The sequence below is a fragment of the Acomys russatus genome, chromosome 10 (assembly GCF_903995435.1).
Source record: "Acomys russatus chromosome 10, mAcoRus1.1, whole genome shotgun sequence".
Classification (NCBI taxonomy): domain Eukaryota; kingdom Metazoa; phylum Chordata; class Mammalia; order Rodentia; family Muridae; genus Acomys; species Acomys russatus.
In genome coordinates, this window is record NC_067146.1 from 42909395 (window position 1) to 42933696 (window position 24302).

The following is a 24302-nucleotide window of genomic DNA, read 5'->3' on the forward strand; positions in this document are numbered from 1 at the left end:
GGAATGTTATACTGAGGCTCCTTTTAAGGTAAGTGGAACATCAGAACTGATTTCCTTAGCCACGTCATATATTTACCTACTTTAGATAGAAACTGAAGCCAGTTCATACAGATAAATTATTGTTTGATCCTAGTAGTCCTTGGCTAATTATTTCTTTTCATTAAATTTTTAAAGTCCCAATTACACAAATAGAAAAAAAAAGCATGATGTTTTCTAGAATCTGATCATTAATTAGTTGTTTGGGTGTTTGTTTGAAGCAGGGTTTTCGGTATTCCAAGCTGGCCTCAGATTTGCTACTTAGACCAGGATGATCTTGATCTCCACCTCCCCAGTGCTGGCATTAGAGATGCCCTCCACTGCACATCGCTGTGATGTTTCTTTTTAAGAAAACATTTAAATAACAGGTCATAAGAGTTTGTTTGTTAGTAAAGGGGATTGTTTTTACATCCCTCAAGTCTAAAATCCACTGTAACTTATCAGTAACTAAAATGTGAGTCTGGTAGAGGGAAACCAAAATCCTGAGCGGAACTGTGATGTAGCCTTGGCAATTTAAGAAAAATTGAAGAATTAAAAATATCCAGGTCTCATGTACTTTTCTAAAGGTAACTTTCCTGTAATTTTATGGGTCTGGACCAAAGCTGTATTACAAAGAATATAAGAGTGGATTGGAAAAATAACAAATAAAGAGAATTAGTTAGTGTAGTTATTTCTCTTCCTTCTTTTCCTAGGGCAAAAAGAGATTGGACAAAAGACAAAGGGCTGTTCAGGGAAGGCTGGGCTGATAATAATAGAACTACCCACTACTTGATGTGTGTGTGTGTGTGTGTGTGTGTGTGTGTGTGTGTGTGTGTGTTCATATGCATGCTCTTTGGCTGTTTTGTTTTGAGAAAGGATCTCATATGTGCAAGGAGGGTCTCAAATTCCTGACCCACCAGCCTCTGCCATCCAAGTGCTACGATTTAAGATGTGTGCTACTACACCTTTTGAAGAAGGCTAGTATGAAGCTTTCTTTATGGGACCTTGGATCAATTGCATCCATCTTCTGGAAAATGATTTTTCAAAACTCACGAGATACATAAAAATCCTATCCTTAGGCATAAAGCATCAAGAACAATGTGATGTTTTGTTTTCTTCTGCTTCCGGAGCCCTGTGATTCCTGCAGGGCTCTATTTAGCTCAGCTGGTTCCTCTGCTCCTAGAGAGCCATGTTTATCTTCTTTGCTCTTACTACTGAACCAAATACAGATCTGTTATCAGGCTGATTTACAGTTACACAACACAGCGTGAACTACCCAATGCTTTCTAAACAAGACATTAGGAAACTGTATCAGACTTAGAAGCAGCACAAAGAGGCTTTTCTTGTGCTACAAATGTTTTGTCACTATCCATATATGAAGGATGCCTTTGTAGGTCAGAAGAGGCGTTGAATAACTATGTCTCTCCTGTAAGCACATGCTGTGCTCAGGTTTCCTAGCCGCATTGCGCTCATAACCATGGCAGTCAGAATCATCACCATCACCGTCATAATAAATCATATTAATCTTTTCCTAATTTGTAGTGATGGGACCCAGACTTGGCACATGCTAAGAAACCACTTTTCCACTGAGGTTTCTACAGATTTTTGGTTTATTTTTGTTTTTGTTTTATTTTTTTTTTATTTTAAAGACAGAATCTCACTAAATTGCATAGGTAAACCCTGAACTCACTGTGTAGGCCTTGTACTTGTGATCTTCTTGCCTTAGCCTCCACAGTAGCTGGTATTACAAGTTCGTGCTACCAGGGCAAGCTGTAATTCATGTTAATTGACTACCTCACACTGCCAGTTGCTAAGTGCTTTTGTGTATAGTCTCTCACTAGTGGATTCTATTTGATATTACTAGAAAATAATATTAGGAGTCTCATATTATGTATAACAAAATTGAGGCATATATAGCATCTTGGAATTTTGACTAAGATCATGTGTACCGAATTGCCTAAGACCATATTTAAAATGTAAGCTCAGGAAGAGTGTCTCTAGGGCATATGCTGCACATAACCTAGGCAGTATTGGTCATTTTATCACACCTCTGGTGAATTTCACACAGTACAGTAAAGGATGGCACGATTATCATAATAAATGACATGTACAGGTTCCCTAAGTTACAAATACACAATTATTGAAAAGAGATAGTCTCATTATAAACAGAATACAAAATCATGCGTACTTAGAGATTAAGAAAAAACTCTCAAGTCATCTGCACATTTGGTTCACAGTGGACCATATATACTCTGTACAGAATGTGATCTCTCAAGACTATATTACCTAGTGACATCTGGCCAGTTATGTTCCTGTAACTACTTTCTATCATGTTTGCAGAGTAATGATGAAATCATCAAATAGTTCATTTCTCAGGATATGTCCTGTGACTGATTTATTTGCAATCACTAAGAGTAATTTTGTCGCCCATTGCTGAAACTCCTCACAGACTTGTTCACTAGCTCTTTGTGTTACCATATACTTCCACCATGTACTGTGTTCATCTGCAGATCTTGTCTCCTACACTCAACTCTCAGACCCCTTTTTGAAAATTGTGCTAGTTGTTTCATGTACAAAAGTCACAGAGACCATTCTGGCTATGTTATTTTTATAGTTTTAAGTTGTAACTGTCATATTTTTCACACAGGAGCAAAATTTATTGGGACATTCCCCATTCCGGACACCTATAACCCGGATGATGATAAAATATATTTCTTCTTCCGGGAATCATCTCAGGAAGGCAGCACTTCTGACAGAAGCATTCTTTCAAGAGTTGGAAGAGTTTGTAAGGCAAGACTCACTTTTTTTTTTTTTAAGAACCATGGTCTTATATGTCTATATGCATGGGGTAATTCACCTTAAGTGTTGATGTGAAGCGGACCATCCATTGTTGATACAGATGAAAGATGAGTTCACACTGTGTGTAATTTTTCAGATGCCGTTGTGAAAAACAAAAACAAGTTATTTTCAAATATCCAATTGTATTTTCAGTGCTTGGTGTACCTTCCTAGTCTTGCACACTCTTGGCACTCTGCCACTGTGCTTCTGCCACTTACAGCTCTTTCAGAAAGACAACTCATTTTCTTGATCCTCAGAAGGAAGTTTCTATTTAATGCTAAATAGTCTCATCTTAAAACAAATAATCACGAGTGACTTAAATGCTAACAAAATCATGTCCACGTTGTTATTAATATATTACCACACATCTAACAACTGTGTATTTTGTTTAGATCAAGTTGGTTTGAAAGATAGCTGTATCTTATTATATTAAACACATCCTCTGCAATTAACCTAGACTAGTTCTAAGAAAAAAAAGAAAAGACAAAATGTTTATTTTAAGGAATACTGCAATTAGTTTTGAATATTGCCATTTCATGTAAATTATAGTAACCACATTAACTGCTTGAGACACATTTTGTTCCACCAAGGCTTTTAGTTGATTGACTATCGATGTTATAGACTAGTGAAAGCACTGGAGCCAAACTCGTGATTTCTCAATGTATGTATTCTTCCTAGAGTTACCTCTGCTGAGATAGCTTCCTTGAGAAGACATAAATCAGTTATTATGGGAAAGAGCTGTTAAGCTAATAAATTCTGTCTGCAAGGCATCTCTCTTCAGCCTTAAACAAACTTTTCATTTTCTTCTATATAAGCCTGTCACTTTTGTTTCATTCTGTGCCCTCAGGCTTCTGAACACTTCCAGGGACACATATACAAACCATCACCATACTTGAAATTGCTAAGGACAACATGTTTTTTGGATGAAGCCACCTTGTGAGCATGGACCATTCTTTACCTCCTATCCTAGTCAATAATGCTGTCTCTCCCACTGATCCTCTTCCCCGGACAGGGGACAGATCTCTAAGAAGCATTTTTATTCTCTCAGAGTTCAAGAATATGAGGTTTTCTCTTAATGCCTCCTGCTAGGGATGAATGGCTATGCCTGAAGTGCTCCTGGTGTGTTAGTCTACGGCAGCACGCCACATAACAACAGTACGCTGACCCTGAAAGCCATGGGGTAGATTGACACTTTGTTTAAGTGAAGTATGTTGACTATGTCAAAAGGCGTTTAAAAGCAGTGAATCCATCTCATGAATCTCTTTGAAAAACATACACGACAAGTGTGCTGCTTGTGGATAGCTTCAATGCTTTCTTTTCTCTTAATGAGTATAATCCATTTGATAGAAATTTATTTCTAACGAAGTAGTGGTTTCATTCATGTGTAAATGAATCTTAATGGTAGACGAATACTTAGCATTTGTCACAGTTATAAATTTTTACATAGAAATTATAGGAAGGACTGTAAGCATTAACCGTGGTACATTCTCTTTAAGCTGTGATCAAACTCCTGGAAAACTCAAAAGGCAAAAATAAAAAATAAAAATGTAATAAAAGAATCTTCTCAAGTAAAAAAAACTTCTCTGAGACTACACAGTAAGATTCTGTCACCCTCTTATTCTAGAAAATTGTGAGATTAAATAAGACATGTGGTGGGTTAGTTTAACTGAACAGAACTGACTTTGTCACTCAGTGTGTCTCATGTCTTAATCATTCTTTGAACCAAGTGAGATCTTAGGACTGCTCAGTATAGTTCTTATCAAATGGTCACATGTTCATGATATCTTCTTCTAAGTCCTCTCTTTGCAATTTAATTATAGCACATTCGATACATATTCACTATTACCTTATATGTTATTTTCACATGACAGAATTCTTCTGACATTATTTGGAATGTATTCTTTGTGTAGTTTATTTCCCTTACTTCCTAAATATCATCTTATTTCTCATTATTTGTCCAGTAATAACAAAAATCATATCTTTATCATGGGACAAAATTGAGTTTGATAATTATAAGGACATAGTCAAGAAGGAAGATTTCACAATTGGCAGAATGACAAGTAAGCTATGGAAGCCCTTCTGACTTTCCCAGGCTTTGTTCTAATAGCATTGGAGTCCTTTATTCCTGCTGATGTTTTCCCACAGTCCATATTTGGAAATACAAAGGTTTTGTTCTTGCTGGCATTGTTAGCTTTCATTTTTAACTAATACTGTGCACAAACAGGATCTGTTGACAGTTTAAGAATTATATGCATCTTCTGTTATTAAACTTTAAGAAATGGTGTTATAATGAACTTAAATATCTTCTTTCTTGACTTATTTGACATAAAGTTATTGGTAAGAAAGAAGTTTCAGTAGTAGACTACTCTCTCTCTCTCTCTCTCTCTCTCTCTCTCTCTCTCTCTCTCTCTCTCCCTCTCTCTCTCTCACACACACACACACACACACACACACACACACACAACCAAATATTGTTCAAGATAAAGCTAATGTAGTAATCTTTTCATGCGTTATCTGTGAATATTTTCCCAAAAGTAACAAGATATGACTTCTCTCAAAAACACACTACACTTCTGATACTAAGTTGCTATTTATACTAAGTTTTTCAAGAAAATCTCAAGGTGCACTGAGATATACACCAAGTATACTCATAATAAGATATGATATAAATAGGAGACATGAGTACCGGCTATCAGTGAAGTTTGAGAACATCACATGAAGAAAACAACTGTAGTGAATCCTACAGAGTGAACAGGACTTGGCTACCTGGAGAATGGAGGGCAGGCATTCTGTACAGCATTTGTCACTGTAGATTCCGTTCATAGAAGGCTGAAGTCTTGTAACAAGAATTCAAGGCATGTGTCAGGGGAGCAATGTCTTTCTTGTAAATTAGGCGATAAAACGTCTTGTCTTCATGTCAGCAAACAAGAACACTATTATGTAGGCAGTAGTGCGATATGCAATACTATTTGAGGTACAGAGGGACAAGGTGGGTATATTTAACCAACACTTAAAGAATTCATCTGGATTGAAAAATATGTGTGATTAGGAAGCCTGTCAAATCCAATATGGTAGGAATAAATACGTGGAGTTATATTCACGAGTTATTTAAGAGAGACTCTATTTAAACATAAAGGGTAAATAATTACCATTATTTCATTGATAGAATAATACAAACTAGTGCAGTCTATGATTATGGTCATATTCCTATGCAGTATTTAATGCAGTAATCACATGCTGTTATGTTGAAAAATAAATATTGAGATCAAATACTGAATTAACAAAACATTTTACTGATTCCATTTATGAAATGAGATTGACCCCACATAATACATATGTCATAGGCACATCCCAGAAGTCACAGCATATAGATACGTACTCCTGTATTCCTTTAACTGGACTTTAGAAGACAAGGCATGGTTCTAAACAATGTGGAACAGTGCATTTCCTTATGAGAGAGGAACTAGCGTAGATGTTCTATCAGGACATGCTGTAGTTGATGTGGCTCTGGGATATGGTAACGTGTTAAGCTACTTAAAAGCATGAACCTAAGGCTCTGAAGATTCTGGATGACTGAGTTTTAAAGCCTCTGGTATATGTTGGCTCTTGAGTCATAGAAACTTCTGAAATTGTTCAGTAGCATTTGTATGCAAGATGAAACACAAAGACAGAATCCAGAGGGACAATACAATTTTAAGAAAAATGTAAATATCTACAAAGGCAATTGGAGAAGAATTTTCATAATGTGATAGGATAGAAAGGATAATTACCACCAGTCAAAGTAATAATATTTTAATTTGTAAAAAAGCAGTTGCTATGTGCAGACATACATTTCTCTAATCATAATACTTAAGAGTGTTAGGCGGGCAAATGAGACACAATGGAGAAGGAAGATGGTAAGCAGATGGGAAGGGAGAAGAAGCAATAATAAAAAAAAGGAAATCAAAGCAATTTTCAATGATGTTATAGTCCAACAGATCAGGTATAATCAGGATTTAAAAGCCAGGATTTGACAGTCAGCCAACCTCCTCCTAACTAATGACCTCCTACCTAAGTCTCCCTTTCTCCATTTATTTTAATTTTTTATAATTTATTATTATTAATTTATTCACTTTATGTTCCAAATGTAGCCTTCTCCCTTGTCTCCTTTCGGTCCCCACCTCCCTCCCTCCCCCTCCCTCCTCCCTCCCCTAGTCCTCAGAAAGGGGGAGCCCTCCTCTCATACTATCTGACCCCAACCTATCAAGTCTAATCAGTACTGTACATCCTCTTCCTCTGTTGCCTGGCAAGGCCTCCTCACCAGGCGGAAGTGATCAAGAGCAGGCAACTGAATCTATGGCAGAGACAGACCCGTTCCCTATATTAGGGGACTTACATAGAGACTGAGCTGCCTATAGACTACATCTGGCCAGGGAGTCTATGTCCTCTACATGCATGGTCCTTGGTTGGTGCATCAGTCTCTCCAGGTGACCCCCTGGGCCCAGATTTGTTGGCTCTGTTGGTTTTCTTATGGAGATCCTGTCCACTCCAGGACATTCTATCCCTCAACTGTTCCATGAGGCTCCCTGTACTCTTCTCCAAGTTTGGCTGTGAGTCTAAGCATTGGTTTCAATCCCCTGCTAAGTGCACACTTTTACAGGACATCTATGGTAGGCTCCTGTCCTCTTCTCTCGCTTCAATGGCTATTGTTCTACTTGCTTTTCTGAAGAAGAATTAAGCATCCTCCCTAAGGTCCTCCCTGTTATTTAGCTTCTTTAGGTCTGTGGATTATAGGATGGTTATCTGTATTATATGGCTAATATCCCCTTATAAGTGAGCATATAACATGCATGTCTTTCTGGGCTTGGCTTACCTCACTCACAATAATCATTTATAGTTCCAGCCATTTCCATGCATATTTCAAGATATACTTCTTTTTAATAGCTGAGTAGTATTCCATTGGGAAAATGTACCACAGTTTCTTTACCCATTTATTGCTGGGATCCATACCCAGGACCCTTGGGGTGGGGGTGAGCTGGAGCAGAGCCAAGACGCAGACTCCAGGAGTCATGCAGGAGGAAGAATCAGACTCATTTATTGCTGAAATAGTGCAAGCTTTTATGTTTCCCTCTGAGTGTCCCATTGGCTCCCAAACTGTGAGCTGCTGCTGAGGACCCTCCTCCTTTGTTCCCATCTGGATGTCACCAGACTCTGGGCAGTCAATCTCTGGGCATGTCCAGGTATTCCTGGGCATGTCCAGGTAGGTCTGGGGCCGACTGTACTTGAAGTCCCCCTTGTGCTCATGCTTGTTGCCAGGTGAGCCTTGTTCCCGCTCAAAGCAGGTCTCATTCCTCCTACACCTATTCTTCAATTGAGGGACATCTAGGTTGTTTCCAGATTCTGGCTATTATGAATAAAGCTGCAGTGAACATAGTTCAGCAAATGTCCTTGTTGTGAATATCTTTCTGGTATATACCCAGGATTAGTATAGCTGGGTCTTGAGATAGCACTCTTTTCAGTTTTCTGAAAAGATTGATTTCCAAAATGTTTGTACAAGTTTGCTCTCCCACCACCAATGGAAGAGTGTTCCCCTTTCTTCACATCCGATCCAGCAAGTCACTTGAGTTTTTGTTCTTAGCCATTCTGATGGGTGTAAGATGGAATCAGAGTTGCTTTGACTTACATTTCCCTGCTGACTAAAGACTTTGAGCATTCCTTTAAGTGTTTCTTGGCCATTCAATATTCTTCTGTTAAGAATTCTCTACTTAGCTCTGAACCCCATTTTTCAATTGGAATATTTTGTTTGGTGGTGTTTAATTTCTTGAGTTATTTATATATTTTGGGTATTATCCCTCTGCCAGATGGATGTAGGGCTGATGAAGAACTTTTCCTATTTTGTAGGCTGTCAGTCCTTACAGAAGTTTTTCAGTTGCATGAGGCCCGATTTATTAATTGTTGATCTTATATCCTGAGTTGTTGATGTTCTTCTCAGGAAGTTGTCTACAGTGCCTATGAGTTCAAGCTCTTCCTTACTTTTTTTTATGTTGAGGTGTTTAACCCATTGGACTCTAGTTTTGTGCACGATGATAAAAATGGGTGTATTAGCATTTTTCTTCATGTAGAAATCCAGCTAGATCAGCACCATTTGTTGAAGACATTATCTTTTTTCCATTGTATTGTTTTAGCTTCTTTGTCAAAAATTGTGTTCATAGGTGTGTGGTTTATTTCTGGGTCTTTGGTTTATCATTTCCTTGATCCACCAGTCTGTTTCTATGCCAGGATGCAGTTTTTATTACTGATGCCATATAATACAGTTTGAGATCAGTGATAGAGACTCCCCTAGAAGATTTTTAATTGCACAGTATTGTTTTAGCTATTCTGGGTTTTTTCCATATGAATTGAAGAATTGTTCTTTCAAGCTCTCTTAAGAATTGTTTTGGCATTTTGATGGGAATTGCATTGAATCTGTAGATTGCCTTTGGTAAAATGACAATGTTTACTATGTTAATCCCACTGATACATGAGAATTTTCCATTTTTAATCCACCCAAAGTGCATACCCACATCTTCTATAACTATTGTATTAAAAAATGTAAGGCTTAAGTGAGAGCATTAAAATTTGCATATGATGATTGACATAGATTTCTGGGTGTGAGCACATGTCAATCTAATGTAGAAAATTTACATGTGAAAAATGAAATACCTGGTCATAGTATCTAGTAATGTGCACACACATATCATATATTATATACATAGTATTTTTAGATCCAGTTCAACTTTTGGAACTTCTTCAACTGCTGAAGAAGGTGGCAGTAATAGTCTGTGGCTTAGCTAACAAACTGTATTGGCAACAAAGAGCATTGTATTACATTTCTGTTTGTTTTGTTGAATTGGAGAAAGTATTTCCCTTGGCAGTCAGGCTGGCCTGGAACTCACTGTGTGGTTCACACCAACCAAAACCTCTCACAATCCCCTTATTCCACCTTGTGAGTGCCGAGATTCCAGATGTGCAACATCATGCTCAGTTAATATTTAATTAGCCATTCATAAATCTGGAAATTACTGTTATTTTGCTTTCATTTAAAAAAAGGGTTTATTTTTTTATCTGTATTTATGTGTAAATGTGTTTCTGTGTGAGTGGATGCTTCATGTTTGCAGGTACTTACGGAGGCTAGAAGGTCACTTAATCGCCTGGAGCTGGAATTACAGGGTGCTGTGGGCCATCTGAGACTGATGCTAGGAATCAAACTCTGGTTCATTGGAAGAGCAGCAATGCTTTTAACTGTTGTGTCATCCTTGCAGTTCTTTGTTTTGTGTTCATTTTTTAAAAAATACGTGTAATTTGTAAATGTGTAACATTTCTGAACACAAAGTAATTTGGGACCATATATGGTGAACATTTATTAATAATGAGAACAGTATAAATTTTGGGCAGGAGACATGGAAGGGAGCAATGTCATTTAACTGAGAAGTTAATTTCACAAGGCATTATTAATCAATAAGAGGTGAGGAGAATACCTTTTTATGAAGACACTCATTCAAGCTAAAAATGATTGCTGTCATACAAGGCATGTTTCCTAATGAATTATCTTTTTATAAGATCCTGACTTTCTAGTTCAACAATTTAGCAACCTTTTCATATTTAAAATTGGATACTTAGCCTCAAATGCTTTCTAAGATCTTTGTTAAGCTCTATTTAATTCTTCAATCTTGTGGAACTGTCAATATTTTGAGACACTAAGTGGGCCATCGTACGCCCTGGAGAATTTCTGTCATAGAGAATAAATTATATAGATCTCTATGGTGAGGAGTTGCACACTGACTGAATGATAAGTCACAGCAGCATAAGATACACTATGGAAAGGTTTCTGTTTATTTATTTTGAAATTCAGTATTTTCTGATACCACTGTGTCTATACAGCACTCCACCTCCCTCTCTCTCTCTCTCTCTCTCTCTCTCTCTCTGTGTGTGTGTGTGTGTGTGTGTGTGTGAATGCCAGTCCCCTTTAGTGAGGGGAGCTTGCAGCTATGCACCTCAAGGCTGTTTTGATTACTCCTGGATTCCCTTCATTTTTGGGAGCACTGTGGCAGGCTTACTTATGCAGACCACTCTGCGTTCCAGCTGCAGGCTATGCCAATCCTCTTTTTGTTTTGAGCATTTCCTTTTGTCCATGCCAGGAATTCAATTTGGATGGCCTTGTCACATAACTTGCCTAGGGGTCTCATTAATAGCTGTTTGCTTCAATTCCACTTGCATTGTCTGTTTTGATATATGGCCCTATTTGGACAATCCCTGCCTTTGAAGATTTGTGTTTTCAGCCTGATGACACTTTCTGTATTTATCGATCTCCACTGAGCTGTGGTTTTTGTGCTTACTTTTAGCGTGTCACTTGCAACCTAAGTGAGAGATTTAGTGCCCATGGTTACAGATGTGCTTTCACTGCACTTCCATCTGTTTTCCTGTCAGAGAAATTCCTGGGAAGGGATTGATAATGTTTGCTGTAGCTCCTAAAACAGAAATCAGTGAGCTTCAGTACTACCTAAAAGCATGCCTACGTTTACCCAATCTAACCTTCTAGTGCTTAGAAATGAAGTTATTTAGCAAAATACGTTAGCCAGTGTCTCTAATAATATTGCTGAGCTCTTGAAGTAGTTACAGAAACAAGTTCTTCCTGTTTACACTGATGATCTTCAGTGGAAAATCACAATCAGTTGCCTGTAAATATTATTTAAGAAACAAAATAACAAACTAAAACAGTGAGAAAACTTGGAGTTGAAACTCTCTGTAGGCTTTTTACATAGTTTAAAACTAGGCATGGTGGTACATGCTTACAACCCTAGCACTTGGGAGATATAGACAGGAAGATCAGGAGTTCCAAGTCATCCTGTGCTACATAGTGAGTTCTAGGCCAGCCTGAGATACAAGAAACTCTGCTTCAAAAAAAATCTCTTTAGTATTACTGGACTAACTTTGTGATCATAGAGCTATTTCAAGTCTATAGACCTAAATAATACACTTCAAGAAATTAGGATGATAAGAGATAGAGTAATAAATTCACCCTTGCATAAAATGTCAGTGTTTGCCCAGTGCCCTTCATCTATATTCTTGTGCAAAGGAAAGAGGGGAATTCGCGGAAACATTTAAAAACAAACGTCTTTCCTGAGTTCTCTTCTCTAGCTGTTGTCATCAACAGCATTTAATCTTTTGTTGTACTTGGAAGTGACAAAACTGGCCTTGTTTTGAAATGTAATATGAATTTTAAAGTGTTTTCCGATAATGAAAATATTATTCTGTCACTGATTCTATCTCTTGGAAGCAACTGCGCCGGTCATCTCTAGAACATTGTTACAAAGTCAGCAGATTACATTAGGAAAACTTAGTACCTTTGTGGATGACTTAATGGATGCTATGTTTTACTATATCATATTCTTTATCTGATTAGTTATTTGTAATACAATGTAGCTAGCAGGCTTATATGGTCCTGTGCTGAAATGTGCTCTTAAGTGTTCTAAAGAATGCCACTGATCGAGGAGTTGATGTGAGGCCCTTAACAGCACCTGCCCAGTTTACTCCTCTCTGGACCATCTCAGGCTTCACTACATTATCTCTAGGGACAGAATCTGGATTTTGAAAACTTAATGAAAATGACCTATATGCTCTCTGTGAGTGAAGGAAGATGTTAAAAATAACCCCAATCATATGGGAAAACCAAAAGCTTAACACTATAATCATAACATTAGAGAATAAAATGAAACCTGGAATAAGGTCCTGAAAGTCATATTTGACATAGACTGTGTACATTAAAATATATCAATATTTTAGGCGTGGGTAAGAGGGCTCAGCGAGTTAATTCCCACCAAGCATGAACCCACTGGACGAAGGAGAGAAGCGATTTATTCAAATTGTCCTCTCACCTAAACATACATGCTGTGACTCCTATAAGTCCTTCCCCAAGATAAAAATAGATGTTTTAAAATCTTATTAAGACACTAAAAGGAGAGTTTTAATGAAGATATTTCTGTATATTGCAAGAACGAATGCATGACAGTGATATTATAACCTCCTAGAACAAGAGAATACAATGTCACTCTCATTTTCTACAGTCTGCTTTTGCAGTAAGTTGTAACTGTGGTTTCTTCTGAATCGGTCATGGCAAGAACAACAAAACTATTTTCACTACTTAAAATGAAAATACAAAGTAAAATATTGATATAATAGTAATATCAAGAGCTGGGCGTGGTGGCGCACGCCTTTAATCCTAGCACTCGGGAGGCAGAGGCAGGCGGATCGCTGTGAGTTCGAGGCCAGCCTGGTCTACAAAGTGAGTCCAAGATGGCCAAGGCTACACAGAGAAACCCTGTCTTGAAAAACAAAAACAAACAAACAAACAAACAAAAAAAATAGTAATATCAAATTATAACTGCCTCAATGAAATCTTCATATGACATTATTATACTCAGCAGTCCTCCAGGTGCGTGGTAGAAACAAATGTGGAAGTCTTGGTGACTCACATAGAAGTGGATGAGATGCAACAAGAAAGACGCCATTATTTATTTTCTTGAGAAACAGGTGTTATAGCGACTCATGTCTTTAGCAAAAGAGGCTTTTAGGGAGACTCCCCTCTTCCCTTTACAAACATCCAATCTCTTGGGACCAACTCTCCACTGCTTTCAAGGATGCTAGAGGCAGTTCTGACACTTAGGAATCTCAAGCAAGTTCCAGGTAGCTTGACAGCCAAGATTCATTACCCACCTACTAACAGTTGACAGTTGAACTACCTTAAAAGAAGAGACACAAAAACGGTACATCCACAAGTACCACAGAGAAGAAGAAAACCAAACACACATGTCTTCTTAAATGCTTTCTGGGCATTCAACGATTCAGTTCATGTTACTGAACATACAATTTCAATATATTCTCAAATGCTTTGGGAATTTCATTGATTTTTCAGAATTTATCATTAAAATTTAATGTCAGCTAATATATTCTCTTTCTTTTATAAATAGGTAAATATGACAACATAAGATGCTGAGAGATACTTAAAAGAGATAGTATACACAGATTGAACCATATTTAGTGTATGAGCCCAGTAGTGTGATCCCAAGGTCATGAGGCATGCTCATAAGTGCTTGAGTGTGAGAGCCTTGAGCTACTTCCCATGTCTGTTTAATATTTATACGGACCTAAATTTGCTTGCACAGGCTAAATATGTTCTATCCATTAGGGCTGTACCATGACTGGTCCACTTATCACTAGATCAACACAATTCATAACATGTGGTCAAAACCCCAGCAAATGACTAAATGCAGACACTCTTTACTCACCACCCAGATGGAGCACAAAAGGTCAGGCTTATTTACCGTTATCTCTTTGTTTCTTTCATGTGCATCTTAGTGTACAGGACCTCACAACAAAGAGGCTGTGATGAATAGAGGCATGACGAAGTGACTGGTGACCAGGAGCTGTTGGTCCTCACATCTCAATAATAAATCTTTTGTGTTAGTGAGACTGTTGACTTCTTTAGAACTTCACAAAAAAATAAACGAGGACTTGTGACAATTTAGTACAAGAGTGATTATCTCCTTTCAGCCCTCTTTGGGGATTAAAGTTCTCAGAGGGGATTTTATGGATTAGCAAACAAACACAGGGGCAGGGGACTGGATAACAACATCAGACTGACACTTTCTTGCAGAAGAAAGACAAAGCCTAGTACAGGGGACTTCCCTGCACTGTGATCCAGTGTGTTTGAGAGTTACTTCCTAGTCATTCAATGCTTATTGAGAGCAGTTTGCCAATATTGTGCTTGCTTCTCTGATGGCAGAAGGTAGCTTTTATCTTTGACCTGGGTTTCTCTGTTTGTTTGTGTTTATCTTTAGTTCCTAAAGGGATCAGACAAGGCTTCTGGGTAGAGAAGCAGGAGCACTCAATGGTTATTCTGTTTAAAAGAGTGCCATTTTTACTTGCCTAGTTAAAAAGTAAACAGAGTACAATTTTCTTTGTAATTAACAAATTTGGAGCTAGGAACTTAGAATTTTCTCATGTTTATTGTAGAAGAGAATTGAAAATAGAACAGGGAAATGTTTGAATAGGAATATTTGTACACAGTTTATACACCAGCATATTAAGAAAAGAATGATACTGTCTGGTATATGAGCGTTTAGAAAGCTACATTTGGATAAGTCTACCTTCACATCTTCAGAGACAGCAGAATCATCAAAAAGCTAGGTAGAATGTTGTTTAAACAATGATGCTCAAATAATAAACATACACAATAGAAACTTAAGAGTAGTTGTAGATATGCCTGTTACTAGAGCGGCATTATATAAAGCATGCTATGCGGTTTTCTTAAAAACAAATGCAAATGTTTTACTTCTCTCTTAATTACAACCCCTGTGCGCATCTTCTTGTGTACTTAACAACTCCCAGGCACCTTGGCCTTGTATTCAAGCCTCCTTAGTCTTCCCCTAATTTACTTTTCTAACATTTTCCTTCACTATTTTAATTGATCCCAGTTTTCACGTACACAAACTTTGTCTTGGTTCTCTCAGTATATTTTGGGCTGCTCTGTCATATGTCCCCCTAATTTTCTGCCCCTGGGCAACGTATGAAACTAATCGTTGCACATTTACCCTGACACCACCTGTCTTTGTAAAGATCTGGCATCAATCCAGCCTCTCCCCAAATACCTCTCGGCATTTTCTCAGTGTACAGGAACTTCAGCAAGGTCCTATCTCCTTGGCTTCCTAAACCTTTCTAAAGGACTTTGTTAATTCCACTTGTAATAGTAGTTATTTCTTAACTACTGAGCATATTTATTATGCATCTCATTGGAGTTGCATCAGAAAATATTCTAATCGGTGAATGGACTAAGAACTTGATAATTTAAAACACCTAAAACATCTAAAAATGAAATGTTATCATAGATATTATTATCACTAAAAGGCAGAAATTCTAAACTGCTTTCTTGACAAAGCAAAAACGCCTCGCCAAACCCCGTCCTCTTATGTTTTTCTTGATTCTAAGCACTTTCTGCCCATACTATTGTGTTTTTATTGCATATATGCATATACAGGTAAATAAATATTTACATATGTAACCTCAAGCACCTATCTACTAAACTATAGATATATTCTTTTGTTCATAATGCCTTGGAGTCATGTAAGCTTTAAAGGAAAGAGACAGTTGCTGAGTGTAGTGGTACACACACTTAATCCAGGAACTCAGAAGGCAGAAGAAGGAAGATTTCCCCTAGTTTAAGCCAACATGGTCTACATAGTGAGTTCCAGGCCAAGATGGCCTATAAAATGAGAACTTGTGTCAAAATTTTAAAAGGAAAAACAAGTGACAGAAAAAAAATTTGTGAAATTTTATGTTTTATTCATTAAGTATAAGGTGTGTGTGTGTGTGTGTGTGTGTGTGTGTGTGTGTGTGTGTGTGTGTATTCTTTCTTAGGGTAGTCATTCAGATAGGTTCCTCCAGTATGTTCTAGATTATACATATTAAGCAGGCCAGAGAAGGTATGTACAAGATACTCTAAAACAAAGCTTGACATTTAACTTTTCATTAACTTTCAGAATTTGGGATTAGAAAAGACAAAGGATTTAGGTAATTTATAGTGAAATGTAAGTAGATTAGCAGAAAGTGTTTTGTTGAAAAAAATGTTTAATGTGCGCATTCCATGAATCATTTGCATTTTATTTATTATGAGCATAAGACAAAGCTTGCTTATCCAAATACATTTTTTGACTTTTATGAACTTAATGAACAAAGGGACATAATTCTGTTTCTGGATATGGATGTTTATATTTGACCTAATGTTAAAAAACCATTTTAAATAAAAACTTCTGAGCTGAAGTATTGTATGAAAATGTAGGTTAATATTTAAAATTATTTTCTTATGTATGCATGTGTATACTTATGTTTCCTTGATGTTTAATTAGTAATACATTAGTTTGGGAAAGACTATTTTTAGCTATAATGAAGCCTATTTCTAAAACATGAATATATTGTTCTTAAATACATAAATGGTACGTAAGTCATCTAAAGGCTATTAAACTCAAGTTGCCTGGCATTATACTAAATATTTTACACTAAATTTTCCATTTGATCATCAAAATAACTGGATTTCAAGACATTCATCATATTTTATCAATGACAAACTAGAGTTTTATTAGCATTTTATAGGTCATGGAACAAAAACTTGGCAGACATAGGATTGATCCCAGCCTGCTTTAATTAGCGCAGCCGTGCACGCATCTCCTCATTCACGAGACTTAAATTGCTTGCATTGCATTCACTTAAGCATAAGAAAACATTTATGGTTGAGTGACATGCTAATGTTTCCATTACTGAGGAGTTGAAGTAAATATTCAGGCTTCATGCCTTGGAAAAGGTAATATTAATAAGATACTACCTGTAATGCCTACTGGTTTTAGTTAGTTGTAATTCATATTGGTAACCTTTAGCTTTTCTCTTTTGCACTCTTTTAGAATGATGTAGGTGGGCAACGGAGTCTAATAAATAAGTGGACTACTTTTCTTAAGGCAAGACTAGTTTGCTCAATTCCTGGAAGCGACGGCGCAGATACTCATTTTGATGAGCTTCGTAAGTCACACGTCCCTTGTTTCTTAGGAAAGCCTAACTACTTACTCAAGTAATTCACCATTTATGTGGTTTTAGCATCATAGACTCAGATACACACATACACAGATAATCACAGCCTGAAGGAATTGTTCTTATTAAATTGACACTTGCACGCACAGAGCCTATGTTTTTATCTCAGGCTACATGCACAACATAATGAAGTATTTCTGTATTTGAAATGTCCTCGAAGTTAATAAGGAAAACAAAATTACAGTAATCAGAAGATATGAGCCCTGAGACCAGCAACTCTACCTATACAATCCCTTTCTTACATTTTTCCTTGGTGGAAGCACTCTTACACAGGAAGAGCTTGGATTCCTTGTTCTGAGGATGCCCTCTGCTGGGGAGTATGGAAGACTTGCTGACCATGGTCATCTGACTCAACTCATTCAGAGAGGCCACAAACAGATCTCAATTCATTTCTTCTTTTGATTCCTCTCAAATATAGTTCTGGAAAGACTTTAGTTGCATATTACAGCAACATTGTTAGCCTTTTGCCTTTTTTTTTTTTAATGAAGCATGCCAAATGACTAAGTCCTGCAGTTAATTCATCAGTATCATGTGATTTACTCACATTGAAAATAAACACACCCATATCTCACATAATCCTATAAAGCATTAGAGTGCTTCTTTTAAATCAGGGCTGCATTTCCTACACATGCAGCCATTTTCATATTGAAATACTATGTTGCAGCCATTACAAAATAACATGTTTTTAAACTGGTGGGTAAATCTTCCATTAGTCTCTGGTTCTGATTTTGTATGAAATCATGGGTTCTAAATTGGAAATAGTCATGTAGACTGCCAACTGAATCATCTCCACTTATTCTTGTTTAACGTATATCACTAGAGGTTATGTCACATAGCTGGTGAAAAAGCTTTTACCCATAATTACTTAATATTTTAGTGATTCATCTTTATTTTATATGCTGCTCAGCATCTCAAAGAATTTTATGGTATTAAAAAGCAAAATAATACTGAAAAAGCAAATATGTGCTAAATAATTATCTTTCCATTAACAGAGGACATATATTTACTCCCTACAAGAGATGAAAGAAATCCTGTAGTTTATGGAGTCTTTACCACAACCAGGTAGGTTGAACACACTGTCTTTTTAAAAGTTTTTTTTTTTTTTTTTTTTTTTTTGACATGTGAAGAGATTTATTGTAAGGAATTAGGTTACAGTATCATAAGATTTTGCTAGGCAATTCCACACCTCAAGAGGCCGGCTGCAGGGAACAGGGCAGGGAAACTGAATTCTCATCAGGGCCCAAGACTGCAACAGCAGATCTGTGGATACATAAGACTTATGGATCTGGTTTGATCAGGTCCACCCAGATTATTTAGGAAAACCTCCCTAAATATCAACCTACTAAGTACTTTGATCATATCTCTTAAATACATTCATCTGAGTAACTAGTTTTGTGTTTGAATAGTTGGGGACTTTAATTGGATGAAGCTGACACACCAGAAAGAGCACCACAGTAAATGCGGCTTGTCTGTGTTGGAAAGGAGGCTCTCAGCTGCATGTCAAACTCTATAACCGGCCATTTTGATAACAGTCTGTTCTGTACTTTCTTACTTCAAGCTTTAAATAAAAGTTTTGTTAGCCAGGTGTGGTGGCGCATGCCTTTAATCCCAGCACTCCGGAGGCAGAGGCAGGCAGATCGTTGTCAGTTCGAGGCTAGCCTCGTCTACAAAGTGAGTCCAGGACAGACAATGCTACACAGGAAAACCCTGTCTCGAAAAACCAAAAAAACCCAAACCAAACCAAAACAAAACCCAAAAACAAAAACAAAAAACCACACAAAACAACAACAACAACAAAACAAAAATAACCCACCCCTCAAAATAAAATTTTGTTTTGTTTACTCCCAGACACTCCCAAGCACATACTGTTTATGTGCTGATGTCTGTATATATGTGCACATGTGTGTGGATGCCCAAAGAAGCCAGAAGAGGGCATCTAATTCTTTATATCTGATTCTTTAGGACATTACATCTTTACATCTGTTTCCCTGGCATGTGCATGCTAATACTCATCCACTAGTGTACATAATCAGCGTCAAACTAGCATAGTTATATTAGTTACTTTTGTCATCATTGTGACCAAATACCCCCAAAAAACAACTTATAGGAGAAATAACTCACCTTTCAAAGATGTGACCCATTATGGTATGGCAGGCATGCCCCAGGAGCTTGAACACTTGGGGGAATCATAAATGAAATCAGGAGTAGGGCCAGAAGCAGAGTTGAGCTGTATTTGTCAATGTCTATTTCCAGAAACCCACTTTCTCCAGTAAGGTCCCACCTCCTGAGGATGTACAATCACCCAAAATATCAGTGCCAACTTGGGACCAGTTGTTCAAAAAGCATGAGCCTGTTAGGGATACTTTGTAATCAAACTATAACAATATCTACGTGACCTTTCACATTTTCCTTTAAAGTTGCATAAGACACATTTTTTATCATTTGACCTTTTAAATATGTTTCTCAGAAATCTACTTATATTTTTTCTTTTAACACCAGCATGGTAGCCTTAATGCAGATTACCACAGATAATTTTTTTCAGAGTTCTTTAAACATCCCTGTTGTTTTCCGTTGGCTTTTTTGTTTTGTTGGTTTTTGTTTGTTTGTTTGTGTATTTTGTATTTTGTTTTTGTTTGTTTTGTTTTGGCTATACACGATTCATCAGTGACTCATCTGATTTCATGCCACTGCATGCATGAATAATCATATCTCTAATATGAACTCACAGGATAAGAATGTGAGGTACAGAAAGAATACACACGTGATGCTCATAGTTAATGCTTTCTATGTGTGTGACTAAAGAGGTGGTTCTAAAGAAAGAAATACTCAAAGGACTGAGTTCACTGACAAATCTGTAATTTATCACAAGATGAAGTACCCTTGACTTGGAACTTTATCACATCACAATCTGTCCTAGGTGTACCTCCTTGTCACCCCAAGTAGGCATGGCCATTCTATAAACTTATACTCCAAGATAAGTGACCAATTCCTATCAATGAAGCTAGACTAAGCTTTTCTTTATTTTTGTGCCTATATTCTTGTGTGCTTTTTGAATAACGCCATCTTTTATATATCATTGAGGCCCTGTGACTTCAATGTGCTTGTAGGAGCATGTACAGATCTTTATAGAGTTGTGTTCCCTGCTGTCTCCCTCTTATTTCACTCAATTACTTACTTTTTGACTGTGTTTAAAATATACAGCTACTTCCACTGCATGCCTGGAATACTTTACAGTTTTTCCCATATTTTCTCTTAACTCTTTATCAGTGTGCTTTGACATTAGTATTGGAGGACTTAAACGTAATGCTATCGACAAGGAAAGAAATGACTCTGGTGTTTCCCTTTGAATAAATTCTTGCAAATTTCAGTTTATTTCTTCTCATGGCAAGGCTATCATGAGCTGAAATTGTCTATGGATTTAGAATACATTAGAAGTTTTGAGGTTGAAAGATTTTAATTTGGACATTAAGAAGACACCCAAAGAGCTGCAGTTTTGGGAAGTCATTTTGCTATCAATATGCAATGCATTTAAAAAGACTCAAGAGGAGCAGTTGGCCTAGTGGTTCAAGTGTCTCAGCTCTAGTTTTCTTGGCCCCTTTCCATTCAAAATCTTGCTTTGAAGTCATTGTATTCCACACACAAGATGTAGACATATGCCAGGGAGACAGAGCCCCAATATTTTTTTCCTTCTCCTATCAAGTTTCTGCCCACCCAGAGTGTGAAGTTCCAAGTCAGCTCTTTGTTCCTGGTGTTCTTTGTTGTTTTATTTTTAATGTTTCCCTGAAAACTGAGGTAATGTTGGAATGCAAATCCTATCCATTGTCTAGTGAAAAAACATAATTAACCTTTAATAATGGTACATTATTTCTTTAAAATATAATAGGCACATATGTGATTATTATCACAATATCATTTTTCTTCTAGGTGTCTGCTTACTTTTACTTTCTGATGTTTCCCACTGATACCATTCCAAGAATATTACTGATCTAGCTTCTCATCCTAGAGAATCATTAGCTTGCTTGTATTAAGTCAGGATGATGTCATTTGGTCAGAAAGGTTCATCTTAGTTTTAAGAAGCAGCCTCGCCAAAATGCCTTAGCCTTAGATAATGTATTTTATTTTCCAGAAAAACATCAAGAAAGAAAGTACTTGTTATGTCTAATGACTGCCATCTCTGTGTTGTAGAATTTTAGCAGTCCTGTGGAAGTTTTATCTGTTGAATATTTCTGTTAAAACCACATGATTAAGATCACATTAAGTATTAAGTAGATGACTATAATTCATAAGCTCAATTCAAGAAACAACAGCTTATTTCTGCCATGAAAATTGTTTGAACAAAATTGTGTGAACAACACATTCAATGTGCAAATTGGGATGTGCTATAACTTCTAATAGACGAATAAAGGCCAGGAATGTGGTTCAACCAGTATAGACTCTTGCCGCACAAGGCTGATACCTTTAGTTCTATCCCCTCCACATATGCTTGAAGAAGAGCATCAAATTTGTTCCTCACTCAGAATTACATGTCATATACAAACACAACAACAATAATAAACAAAATAAAATGTTTCAAAACTATAGATAAATGGAACTGTTTTTCATACATCCAAATGTTTTAAACATAATGCAAATTTTAATATTTTTAGTATTATAATAATTTCAAAAATTAAGCAATATGTGAGTAAGAACCATATCTAATCATTGCTATCACACATTTTTTTCTAGATCAGTGGTTCTCAACCTGGAGGCTGTGTCCCATTTGTGAGTCAAATGACCTATTCACAGGGGTCCTATATTAGATATCCTGCAATCAGATATTTACATTGTGATTAATAACAGTAGCAAAATTAGAGTTATAATGTAGCAGCAAAAATAATTTTATGGTTGAGGGTTTCCCACAGTGTGAGGAACTATATTAAAGGTTCATAGCATTAGGAAGGTTGAGAACTACTATTCTACATGGTTTTTATGAGTAATTAGGTGTCATTGTAGACCTCACCTGTTCCCTAATGATCTCCGATAATTCATTTGGTAGCCCATTCTTGATTCATGTTTCTCCTACCTACCTGTAAGTTAAGTACCCTCATCACTTGTCAGTCAGAACTACTTGCCTATAAGGTCCTTCAAGACACAGGCACATTATTTCTGCAGTTCCTGTTAACAGGACCGTGCCACGTATTTTCCATGCATCTCTTAGGTGCAGATATGTGCTCAATGGGTGAATGAATGAATCATGTTCCTCTCTTTCAGCTCCATCTTCAAAGGCTCTGCTGTCTGTGTATATAGCATGGCTGATATCAGAGCAGTTTTTAATGGTCCTTATGCTCATAAGGAAAGTGCAGACCATCGTTGGGTACAGTATGATGGGAGGATACCTTATCCCCGACCTGGTACGGTATGTACTCAGCTGAATAACTGAATTATTTTTCTAATTCCATATTTGTTTTCTAATTCTATTATTACCAACTATGCCATCTTTAAAGCTACATGTGCTGTTGATTTTGAAATAACTGTTTGTTTACCGTGACATTTTGGTATTCCCATAATTCAAATGAAGTTAAAAAATTTTGACTTTTTGCAGGAACTCACTGGACAATATTGTGATGGTTGCATTATGATAGAATTACAGAATTTAACTCAGATATGTCAATTTAGTTGTCCAGAGTGCACATTTTGTAAATTAGATGAAATGCCAACTAAGCAATTGTTCTGTTGAGGCATCTCTGCACATATCTTGCCTACATCTCCAAAATATTTTAGAGTCTGGCTCTTCTTTGGAAAGGTTCTATTGTTTAAAACATTTCATTTAAAGAATCCCCTTTCTTGATATTCATCTGTCTTTTCTTTATTATGCTGAACTTTGAAATACTATACAATTCTTTGAGTGGAAGGAATTCTAAATAACCCAAGTCCAAGACACTTTGATGACACGCACATGTAGTAAGAGCAGTCTAAAGGATGGAGTAAGAAGACTTTGACCTTGAGACAAGCCTTTATGCTGGCTAGAAAGTGAGACCCGTGGTCCAAGACCATGGAGGTGGAGCAGAAAGACTCACCTTAGGCTAAGATTATGATCAAATGGTGAAAACTGTGTTTAAGGACAGATGAGAAAAAGTAGGATGTGTTCTAGAATTCATGCATTTGCCTAAAAATAATAACAGGGTGTAGGAGATGATTCAGGCAGCTGTACAGTCATGTCGAGATCCCTGGAAACCAATTAAAAAGCTGGATGTTGTAGTACAGTCCTATAATCCCACTGCTGAATAGGGAGAGATAGGATTAACCATTGGGTTTTCTGTCCAGTCAACCTAGCCAAATGCCTGAGCTTCATTATCAGTGAGACTATCTTCAGAAACAAGGCATACAGCAGTTGAAGAAGACACCCATATTGATCCTGGCTTCCACATGCAGATGAACACACACATGAACACATACATATATGCACAGCAATAACTACGGAGTATTCTTCTGTTTATTCTTTATAAATGAGAGTAATTTCTTCTTCAAAACTCAATTACTAGGAAGTTAATATCTTATATATCTATGTAGGGATTATTCTAAATATTTCCACCAAGATATTTGATAACCATCAAAAGAAATTGATATAGCCTTCAAATTCTACTTAATATTGACTTTTTCTGCTTATTATTAAAGGGGAAATAACTGGAAGAGGTGCTTTTTAAATTATCTTCGTGTCTTCTTGGTATGTAGCATAAATAAACTTGTATGTGTTATTCTGCAACTATTTCTATTTTCTTTTCATTATCCCTCAATATAATTTGTTTTCAGGATGTTTT

General features: G+C 36.8%; 1 protein-coding gene across 1 annotated transcript in view; it reads left to right on the top strand.

Annotated features, from left to right (window-relative positions):
• The window catches only part of Sema3d (semaphorin 3D), a 193209-nt gene that overhangs the window by 138339 nt on the left and 30568 nt on the right, over nt 1-24302 (top strand). Inside the window, exons 8-11 of the mRNA XM_051152072.1 lie at nt 2663-2805; nt 17322-17436; nt 18498-18567; nt 22756-22900. Coding sequence (XP_051008029.1) covers nt 2663-2805; nt 17322-17436; nt 18498-18567; nt 22756-22900 — 473 coding nt within the window. The remainder of the gene's footprint in view (nt 1-2662; nt 2806-17321; nt 17437-18497; nt 18568-22755; nt 22901-24302) is intronic.